General features: G+C 34.8%; 1 protein-coding gene across 1 annotated transcript in view; it reads right to left on the bottom strand.

Moving 5' to 3' along the window:
* Positions 1–764: 764 nt before the first annotated feature.
* Positions 765–11,677, bottom strand: part of UBE2K (ubiquitin conjugating enzyme E2 K) — a 72,881-nt gene continuing 61,968 nt past the window's right edge. Inside the window, exons 5-7 of the mRNA XM_061191332.1 lie at positions 5,481–5,580; positions 2,384–2,512; positions 765–2,053 (exon numbers count right to left, since the gene is read on the bottom strand). Of these exons, the coding sequence (XP_061047315.1) occupies positions 1,979–2,053; positions 2,384–2,512; positions 5,481–5,580 (304 nt within the window). The 3' untranslated portion in view covers positions 765–1,978. The remainder of the gene's footprint in view (positions 2,054–2,383; positions 2,513–5,480; positions 5,581–11,677) is intronic.

The raw sequence follows: 11,677 nt of genomic DNA, 5'->3' as shown, positions 1-11,677 counted from the left end.
CCCTGATAAAATAGGCAAATAGTAAACTGGGTAGAGGTGTATGATATTTAAAATAATCCAAATATTACTAATATTACCAAGCCACCCGCCACTAAAAAAAAAATTAATTCTAACCAACAATGGAACAAAACTGTCCACATTTTCACACAATTCCAACCTTACTTCAAAAATATAAAGAAAAGTACATGGTTTTAGCTATTTAAAATAAATAAAGAAAAATCTTGTTTCCTTTGGCATCTTTAGAAAGTAACTAAACTACAACAAAAGGAGGTGACTGTGTAAAGAAATTTATACTTAAGCAAACATATAGGGGAAAAAAACAGCAACTTGTGTTTAGTATGCAATAAAATCAACTACAAGAGTTTACTATTGATTAGGAAAGCCTTACAAGTTTTTGGAAGAACCTCCACATCTTAACATTACAATATATTTAATAATGGTTCTTTTATTGCTTCTAAGATTATTGAGAAGTCAAATGAAATTATGCTGAATTTATGGTTCAAAACTATTTTCCAAACACTTAACCATTATAATTTAGGATAAGTAACACTTGAAGAAAGCAAACCTTTTATAATATTACTTTCAGTATACAGCCTTACTTTAATTCATTCTGATTCCATTACATTTTTGTTATTTTTGCATTGGTCCTGAATATGTAATAAGAACTGTGTTTCTATATATAGAACAGCCTACACAAATCCATTTCACCCTTCATAAAATGGTCACATTAGTGTTTGAGCTTGCAAAACTAATAATTTTCAAACTTTTGAACTTAGAATGAAATGTAAGTTTAATACGTATAGAAAGTCTGACTATGTACAAGAGAAGGTAAAGTTTTCAATTCTCATGTTATCAGAAACATCATAAAGAAAGCTAGATTTATAACACACTTCTATTCCTATGTGCATTTGAAGTATGTACAGTAAAACACCAACACAGCTTTCATGTGTCAATAGGGGGAAATGCAAGCAAGAGTGACTTTTAAAGGATCTGATAAAGCAATCTCTTATAAAGCCAAAATTAGGCTTAAAAAACTGCTAACAGTTGATTTCATCCTTGCAAGTTGTCAAAGAAAAATTTCATCAGTTTAAAAATAGAAAGATGTTAAACTCACTGAAAAATTAAGCTGGGTTCTTTCATTAAATCTGGGAATACTGCAACATCAAGTTTTTACTGTTTTTGCAAGAGAAACGAAACTGGCAGCTCCATTTTTACATTATTACTTACTTATATATGAAAGTTCTAAGAGTGAAGAATTGTGACAAAACATACCAAATGGACAACCTAAAAATGGAGCAAGGGATACTGTCCCTCAGCACATTTCCCCACCAAATAGAGAAATTTACTATTAGAATATTAGCTGTGTGTGGTAAGAGGGGAAAAACAGATATGGTGTCCCAGTCTGTTGACAAGGACAAAAAGGCTCTGAATAGGTCACCATCTTCAATTCTGAATAATCTCTTATTTAAGAATTCTCAAATGCTTAAAATGGTGGTCTTTTCAGCTACCCATCCTAAGAAGTCAAGTACAAGCATGCAAGTAAATTCACAGGCACAGAGGATCCATGTTAAAAACAGTTAAGGTAGCTGTGATGCAACACCAACAATTTGAATGGCCCTGACACACTCAAAATATTATCTTAATTATTCAACGAAATCCTGAAGCAAACTCTTGCTAGTCTTGGTACACTGCTAAACACTAAAGTAGCATGTTTTTTCCATGGTTTTAGCTTAGCTCAAAGAATTTTTACACTATTAAGTAAGAAAAAAATTAAAGTATTTCCCCTTTTTAAATTTACAGAGACGTTTAATTAGCTTTATTTACAGAGCAGAGATTTTTTTCAGTCTCCAATGGTGCCTAGATAACATCATTAGGCAAGAATGCCAGTTTAAAAGAAATCTACGCAGAATCCTAAAAATAACAGATGTTGATGCTCCTCAAGAAGGGGCAAGCTTGACTATATCAGCAGCTCTATGTCTCAGTTACTCAGAAGCAATTCTGTTGCAGTCTCTACATCCCAAGATTTTGAAGACAAGGCCACTATTACTGCATTCTGTAGAAAAGAAAAGGGGACAAAATAAATAAACAAATAAAATCTCAAGGAAATATTTTTAAAATACTGCATCACCCACTGTCTTTATATTAAGAAACCACACCTTGTTTTTTCATTTTTAAGTTACCTTGCACTTCATAAAAAGAAGCTTCTAAAACCAATGACTGGAATCAGCCAAAAAAAAAAAGAAAGAAAGATCACTGGTTTTAATAACAAAGTTTGTTTATCAAAATTAGATTTAGGGTATTTTTTGAGCCACTTTTGTCAACCAAGGATTTGCAGCAATAATTTAATGAATAAGTAAAAATCAACATGCCTTTATGTACTTACCCTATCAAAGCCCATAGCACATAGGTTTTCTATTTTTTTGGTGTATTCTGGACTAGAAACTGGTGCTCCAGCATACACATGTGCCCAAAGTCGAGCTGTCTGTTTGAACATTTCGGGATTTTGTTTGTACTATATGGGGGAAAAAAATTGACTGGCATGACAATGCAGTTATAATATTCAATACAGTAACTCATCTCTTAATTGCCTAAAAACCTGATTTTTCTAAGTAAAATGTAAATAAATGTAGATTAGATTTTTAAAATGTGACTGATTCACTTTCCACTGCAAACAAACTATGTCACTCAAGAAAAGACTGTTTAACCTGAAGCTGTGATTCACAAGTTTCACTGAGGAAAGAAAAACAAAAATAACGTTTATCAACTTTAATCTCCAATTTCAACAAAGTAGCAGAAAACTAATACTAAATGGAGTTATTAGAGTTGTCTCTAAACACTGTGCAGTGGTAAACATTACAGAGATAAACAGAATTACTAGCTTCTAAAATTATGTGGACATTAATAAATGTGACCAACTTTTGTATTAATCATAGCTCAGGCTAGAATACAACCTGACTTTGCTGTTTTGCTAGAGCTGTATTAGTGTACAGTGATTTAAGAAAACCCCATATGCAAAGTCCTAACTTACAGCACATGTTTTGAGATGATTATGAACTCACCATAGAGTACTTTTTAAAAGGTAAGATTTTCCATATGCATTGGAAAGAAGTAAATTTATTCTCAAATATTCTGGGACTACCATTAATTAATAAAACCAAGTATAAATATAAAATATTAAATCCACTTTAATATTTCTTAAGATGTTTTATACACATTAAATATTTCTATACATTAAAATGATAAATCTAGTTTCTACCATTATTAAAAGGAAATAAGTCAAACTACTGAACAGAGTTAAAAGAAAACTGAGTCCAACCTCAACCTTTGAGGCTCAGAACTCAACAGGAAATCAAAGCTGAAACTCAAGCCATGTTTCTGACTATCAAAAATGAATGAATAGCACATATATAACATGTTAAACCATAATTCTAAGCACTCTAAGGCAAATAATAGTAGAACACATTAACCAGGATATGCACAACATAAGGAGTGACGAACTTTTCAAAGGAAAGGAGGACGTTTCTAAAAGGAAATGTTTTCTTAGGCAGAGGAAAAATGGCGGACTGGGTGAAATGACATGTAGGAATGACACCATCTTGAACAGCGTGAGTTTGAAGAACAGTAAGAATTTAGGAGATGAAACTGGGTTTATAGACAGTACAAATCATGGAGGAACTCTTCAAACTAAACAATTTGGACTTACCAAGTAGGTGATAGTAAAGCTACTAATAGGTTTTTAACAGTAAAGTGAAATAAGATTTACACTTTATAAAGCTAACTGCTATCAGTGTAGAATATGAGGGGAAGAAGAGGCTGAGGTAGGGAGCTCCATCAGAGCAGTCAAATGAGAAATTTTTAAACATGTGAATTAAGGCAATCAGAGAAGTATTACGACAGAGAGATACTGGGATACGAGAGAAATGGAGACATAGAGAAGTACTCCAAGTCTGTGACTGGGATATATAAATAAGCTGATTATATTACAGAAGGATGAACAGGTTCACAGGTTTAAGATTCTGCATTCAGTTTTGGGAATGCTGTACTAAGGTACCCATGGAATATTCATACAGAGCTATCCACTTCCAAACAGGCTCTTGGGCTCAGGACAGAGGTCAAGCCTGAATATTGTTATCAACATACAGGTGGTAACATCAGCGTGGATATGATCATCCAAGTGAGAGTATATCATGGAAAGTGAAAGAAACAATGTAAGAACTGAGAAAGTATATTTAAAAGGGAGGAGAGGTAATTCCTTGGTGGTCCAGTGATTAGGACTCTGCACTTCCATTGCAGGGGGCACGGGTTCAATCCCTGGTTGGGGAACTAAGATCCCACAAGCCATGCAGTGTGGACAAGAAAAAAAAACAAAAATGGAGGGCGGGGCAGAGGGGGGCAGAGTGGAGAAATAAGAGAAACAACTGTAGGAAGCAGGAGGGAACAACCACAACTATGAAGATAGGAAAAGAAAGTAGTATCTCAGAAGTCAAGAGAAGAAAAAACTTCTAGGTTAAAAAACAAAAAAACACAAGGCTCAATAAATCCTAATGGCTTAAAGCAGGGGTCCCCAACCCCCAGGCTGCAGACCAGTACCAATCCTCGGCCTGTTAGGAACCGGTCCACACAGCAGGAGGTGAGCAGCAAGCGAGCAAAGCTTCATCTGCCGCTCCCCATTGCTCGCATCACTGCCTGAACCATCTCCACCCCCCACCCTCCGCCACTGGTCCGTAGAAAAATTGTCTTCCACGAAACCAGTCCCTGGTTCCAAAACGGTTGAGAACCACTGGTTTAGAGTATGGGTTGGCAAACTTTATTAAAGGACCAGATAATAATTATTCAGGCTTTCAGACAATACTGTCTCTGTCATAATTATTCAACTCTGCCACTTGTAGCTGTGAACAAATGGGGGTGGCTATGTTCCAATAAAACATTATCTACAAAAACAGTCAGCCTGGCTGTAATTTGCTAACCTCTGCCTTGGAAATCAAAGATCACAACTGAAAAATATTTATTCCATTTGGCAATTACAAGGTTTTTGATAACCTTCACCATGCAACTTCAGTGCCACAGCTGGAGCTGATTAACATTATCATCAGGGAAGGATCATCACTGAATTAAGAGACAGATAAATGGATACACACATGATAAACCACATGAAGTAAAATGTTAATCACAGAATCAAGATGGTAGGTAGATATGTGGGTATTCACTGTGTAATTCTTTCAGCATTGTGTGTTTGAAAACTTCATAATATGTTAGGAAAAAAGCATCTACCATATAAACAATTAAACTACTGTGTTAAAAAAAAATCACAAAATTAGGTTTTCACTATTACATCTGATACAATAATCTCACAGCAAGAAAGGAAACCACTTCCAAATTTACTTTCAATAGACGTATGCCTCTGTTCTAACCACTGCAAACCACTAAAGTAAACACTCATAGGTAAGTAAAAGAAAGTCTTTCAAAAGCAGCTACCTTACCTGATTTGCTACTACTGCATCTTGTGGATCATCTGGTTCTGCAGCTGCCAGTAGTGCTTGCAATGACAATAATACCGTGCGGAGAGTCATTGCTGCTGCCCTGAAATTCAAAATAGGAAGATATCCCAGTTAAGAACACTTTGCATGACAAACCAAAATAGAGGTTTTCTGAATAAAACTGAAGCTAAAAATAATCTAGTTTTTTATCTTAATCATATAATTAAGTCTTAGAAATTTATAATTATATATCTGCCTACCATTTTTTTTTTTTTTTTTTACAACAAATGAGTCCTTCTATTTCTTAAGACAACTCAAATTGCCCTTAATTGGCTTAGTTTTTTTCGTTTTGCCCGTGTTGTTGACATATCCTTCTGGTCAGCTTTATCTACTGACTTACTTTCTATCCATTTCTCTAGACACAAACTTAAAGTGATAAAGTAACATGTGAAACTTCCTTTCTGTGCAATTCTAAAAACAAGATAACATCAAGCAAATATCCTTTATTTTCAAGAAAGCGTAAAATTACTTGGAGGGCATTATGCTAAGTGATATGTCAGATAAAGAAAGACAAATACTATATATGATAGCACTTAAATGTGAAATCTAAAAAATAAAACAAACTAGAGAATATAACAAAAAAGAAGCAGACTCAAAGACAAAGAGAACAAACTAGTGGTGAGCAGTGGGGAGAAAGAAGGATGGAGGGGCAATATAAGGATGCAGTGTAAAAGGTACAAATTATTAAGTATAAAATAAGCTACAAGGATATACTGTACAACATGGGGAATACAGCCAATACTTTAATAATAATAAATATATACTATTTTATAAGTATAAATGGAGTATAACCTTTAAAAATTGTGTATCACTATATTGTACACCTGTAACTTATAATATTGTATACCTGTAATTAACATAAAATTGTACACCTGTAACTTATATAATACTGTACAGCACCTACACTTCAAAAAAAAATGAAAGAAAATTAAAAAATCATTCTATAACATTCTGAAAAGGGAAAATTTCTTGCTTTATATACATAATATTCATGCCTCTAAATGTGTTTATAAAGCAAATATTTATCTAGAAAATGGTATCTACCTAACCAAAAAGGACTCTTAGCATTTCTGTTAAAAAATTACTTGACCAGTTAATATACAAATATTTCTGAATACAATAGTGAAATACCATAGTAGTGAACTATTTTAAATGTTGAAGATTTTTTTTTAGATGATCATATGGTTTTTATTCTTCAATTTGTTAATATGGTGTATCACACTGATTGATTTGCATATACTGAAGAATCCTCTATCCCTGGGATAAATCTCACTCGATCATGGTGTATGATCCTTTTAATAGGTTGTTGGATTCTGTTTGCTAGTATTTTGTTGAGGATTTTTGCATCTATATTCATCAGCGATATTGGTCTGTAATTTTCTTTTTTTGTAGTATCTTCGTCTGGTTTTGGTATCAGGTTGATGGTGGCCTCACAGAATGAGTTTCGGAGTGTTCCTTCCTCCGCAATTTTTTGGAAGAGTTTGAGAAGGACGGGTGTTGGCTCTGCTCTAAATGTTTGATAGAATTCACCTGTGAAGCCATCTGGTCCTGGGCTTTTGTTTGTTGGAAGATTTTTTTTTTTTTTTTTTTTTTGGCTGTGTTGGGTCTTCGTTTCTGTGCGAGGGCTTTCTCTAGTTGCGGCAAGTGGGGGCCACTCTTCATCGTAGTGTGCGGGCCTCTCACTATCGCGGCCTCTCGTTGCGGAGCACAGGCTCCAGACGCACAGGCTCAGTAGCTGTGGCTCACAGGCCTAGATGCTCCGCGGCATGTGGGATCTTCCCATACCAGGGCTCGAACCCGTGTCTCCTGCATTGGCAGGCAGATTCTCAACCACTGCGCCACCAGGGAAGCCCTGCTGGAAGACTTTTAATCACAATTTCATTACTTGTGATTGGTCTGTTCATATTTTCTATTTCTTCCTGGTTCAGTCTTGGAAGATGATACCTTTCTAAGAATTTGTCCATTTCTTCCAGGTTGTCCATTTTATTGGCAAAGAGTTGCCTGTAGTAGTCTCTTAGGATGTTCTGTATTTCTGCTGTGTCTGTTGTAACTTCTCCTTTGCCATTTCTAATTTTATTGATTTGAGTCCTCTTCCTCTTTTTCTTGATGAGTCCGGCTAAAGGTTTAGCAATTTTGTTTATCATCTCAAAGAACCAGCTTTTAGTTTTATTGATCTTTGCTAATGTTTTGTTTCTACTTCATTTACTTCTGCTCTGATCTTTATGATTTCTTTCCTTCTACTAACTTTGGGTTTTGTTTGTTCTTCTTTCTCTAGTTCCATTAGATGTAAGGTTAGATTGAGATTTTTCTTGTTTCTTGAGGTACACTTGTATTGCTATAAACTTCCCTCTTAGAACTGCTTTTGCTGCATCCCATAGGTTTTGGATCGCTGTGTTTTCATTGTAATTTGTCTCTAGGTATTTTTTAATTTCTTCTTTGATGTCTTCAGTGATCTCTTGGTTATTTAGTAACATATTGTTTAGCCTCCATGTGTTTGTGTTTTTTACACTTTTTTCCCCCTATAACTGGTTTCTAATCTCATAGCATTGTCGTCAGAAAAGATGCTTGATATGATATCAATTATCTTAAATTTACTGAGGCTTGATCTGTGACTCAAGATGTGATCTATCCTGGAGAATGTTCCGTGTGCACTTGAGAAGAAAGTACAATCTGCTACTTTTGGAAGGAATGTCCTATAAATATCAATTAAATCTATCTGGTCTATTGTGTCATTTAATTGATATAAATATCAATTAAATCTATCTGCTTCTATTGTGTTTCCTTATTAATTTTCTGTTTCGATGATTTGTCCATTGGTGTAAGTGAGGTGTTAAAGTCCCCCACTATTATTGTGTTACTGTCGATTTCCTCTTTTATAGCTGTTAGCAGTTGCCTTATGTATTGAGGTGCTCCTATGTTGGGTGCATATATATTTACAATTGTTATATCTTCTTCTTGGATTGATCCCTTGATCATTATGTAGTGTCCTTCCTTGTCTCTTGTAACATTCTTTACTTTAAAGTCTATTTTATCGGATATGAGTATTGCTACTCCAGCTTTCTTTTGATTTCCATTTGCATGGAATATCTTTTTCCATCCCCTTACTTTCAGTCTGTATGTGTCCTTAGGTCTGAAGTGGGTCTCTTGTAGACAAGCATATACTTGGGTCTTGGTTTTGTATCCATTCAGCAGGCCTGTGTCTTTTGCTTGGAGCATTTAATCCATTCATGTTTAAGATAATTATTGATATGTATGTTCCTATTACCATTTTGTTGATAGTTATAGGTTTGTTTTGTAGGTCCTTTTCTCTTGTGTTTCCCACTCAGAGAAGTTCCTTTAGCATTTGTTGTAGAGCTGGTTTAGTGGTGCTGAATTCTCTTAGCTTTTGCTTGTCTGTAAAGCTTTTGATTTCTGTCGAATCTGAATGAGATCCTTGCCGGGTAGAGTAACCTTGGTTGTAGATTCTTCCCTTTCATCACTTTAAATATATCATGCCACTCCCTTCTGGCTTGTAGAGTTACTGCTGAGAAATCAGCTGCTAACCTTATGGGAGTTCCCTTGTATGTTATTTGCCATTTTTCCCTTGTTGCTTTTAATAATTTTTCTTTGCCTTTAATTTTTGTCAATTTGATTACTTATGTGTCTCGGTGTGTTTCTCCTTGGGTTTATCCTGTATGGGACTCTCTGCATTGCCTGGACTTGGGTAGCTATTTCCTTTCCCATGTTAGGGAAGTTTTCGACTATAACCTCTTCAAATATTTTCTCGGATCCTTTCTCTCTCTCTTCTCCTTCTGGGACCCCTATAATGCGAATGTCGTTGTGTTTAATGTTGTCCTCGAGGTCTCTTAGGCTGTCTTCATTTCTTTTCATTCTTTTTTCTTTATTCTGTTCCACAGCAGTGAATTCCACCATTCTGTCTTCCAGGTCACTTATCCGTTCTTCTGCCTGTTATTCTGCTATTGATTCCTTCTAGTGTAGTTTTCATTTCAGTTATTGTATTGTTCATTTCTGTTTGTTTGTTCTTTAATTATTCTAGGTGTTTGTTCTTTAATTCTTCTAGGTCTTTGTTAAACATTTCTTGCATCTTCTGGATCTTTGCCTCCATTCTTTTTCCGAGGTCCTGGATGATCTTCACTATCATTATTCTGAATTCTTTTTCTGCAAGGTTGTCTATCTCCACTTCATTTAGTTATTTTTCTGGGGTTTTATCTTGTTCCTTCATCTGGTACAAAGTCCTCTGCCTTTTCATTTTGTGTATCTTTTTGTGAATGTGGTTTTCCTTCCACAGGCTGCAGAATTGTACTTCTTGCTTCTGCTAAATGTTGAAGATTACTAAAGAACATGCCCATTTTCACCACACAAATTAGATAATTCTAAACCAGTCTTTTTCAACTGGGTTCCTCATTTTAACCACAGAACAGAGAAAATTACTAAGTATTTTCTCAATTTCCCCAAGGATGGTATATAAATAGTACCATCCTGGATGCTTAGGAAAAAAGTTAATTTATTATCAACAACAAATGTCTTAAGGAAATGTGTCTCACACAGTGTGGTTTCTTCAACCGGTAGCAGCAACATCACTTGGGAACTTCTAAGAAATGAAAATTATTAGCTCTGTCCCAGACCTACTGAATCAGAAACTCGGGGGTGGTTTAACAGATACTCCAAGTGATTCTGATGCAAGCTAATTTTTGAGAAATACTACTTTAGTGCATTACAGCTTAAAGCGAATTGAGAAAGGTTGTCTAAACCAATAAAATTAAACCAGTATCACAAACATGTCTATATTTTATCTATTAGAGAAAAATTACAATACAAATGGTTCTTCATCTAAAATGCTATCGGAATTGTCATTTATATTAAATTCCACAAAATGCAAACTAATCTATAGTGACCGCAGATTAGTGGTTGCTGGGGAATGGGGGAGCAGGAAGGGTGGGAAGGAGCAATTACAAAGGGACACTCACTAGGAAACTTCTGGATATGTTGGTTATGTTCGCTATCTTGATTTGTGATAGCTTCATGGATGTATCTGTATGTCCAAACTTATCAAATTGTACATTTTTAATGTGTGCAGTTTAAGATCAATCACACCTCAATAAAGCATTTTTAAAAGTTGTGTTTAAAAAAAAAAAGCTATCAGAATAAAAAATTTTATTGATCAACTTATCCTTTAGAGAAGCTACAGAAATAGGAAAAACTTTGGTTATGATGTTTTAAAATTAGGTGAAATGCTAAACTAGCATTGAAAAGAGAATAAAATTTTAAAAACTTTTAAAACCGCTACAAAGTTGTATGAAATGGAAATTTTTTTTTTTTTTGCCACACTGCACAGCACATGGGATCTTAGTTCCCTTACGAGGGATCAAACCTGCACCCCCTGTACTGGAAACATGGAATCTTAACCACTGGACCACCAAGGCAGTCCTGTGTAATGGAAATTTCTAATTCTGAAACAGGGCTGGGAAAATAGAAATTATTTTTCTAGACTAAATTTCTAAATTTCCTAAGAGCATGCACAACTTAATTTCAACCAAAAGTTTTAACATCTTTAGAATGGACAATATTCTTTTAAGACAGTAATCAAAGCATAAAATTCCAAATTTAGTCCTTAAATGTTAATTTTTTTCTACCATTCATTATCACTATTAACAAGATGAAATCCTTCTTAATTACTTACTCACTCTAACTTCATTTTATATTTGGGTAATTGTAAAGAGAATTTTTAAAGGCACATGCATGTCAAGAGCTGCCCAGATATATCACCTTGAAGCTAACTTAAACCACTCAAAAAAGGACAAAAAAATACAAAATATCACAGAAATAGAATATACAAAGCTGGCTACTCTAATATCCCAGTAGAATTAAGCATCCTGATTTAGAAATCTTTTTTTTTTTGGCCACACCACGCAGCAGGCAGGATCTTAGTTCCCCAACCAGGGATCGAACCCGTGCCCCCTGCATTTGGACCACTGGGCCACAGGGAAGTTACGCAATTTAAAAATCTATAACAACACTTTAAACAAAATATTAAGTTATATAATGTTTAATTGATCCCACATGATGCGTGGCACGGCCAACAGAATAAAATAAAATTATTTCAAGGAAATGTATCTGAATATGGAAGAAAACTCTTCACT

Source organism: Eubalaena glacialis, chromosome 5 (assembly GCF_028564815.1).
Source record: "Eubalaena glacialis isolate mEubGla1 chromosome 5, mEubGla1.1.hap2.+ XY, whole genome shotgun sequence".
Classification (NCBI taxonomy): domain Eukaryota; kingdom Metazoa; phylum Chordata; class Mammalia; order Artiodactyla; family Balaenidae; genus Eubalaena; species Eubalaena glacialis.
Note: the sequence above shows the minus strand (reverse complement) of the source record. Positions and strands in the feature narration are given on the sequence as shown.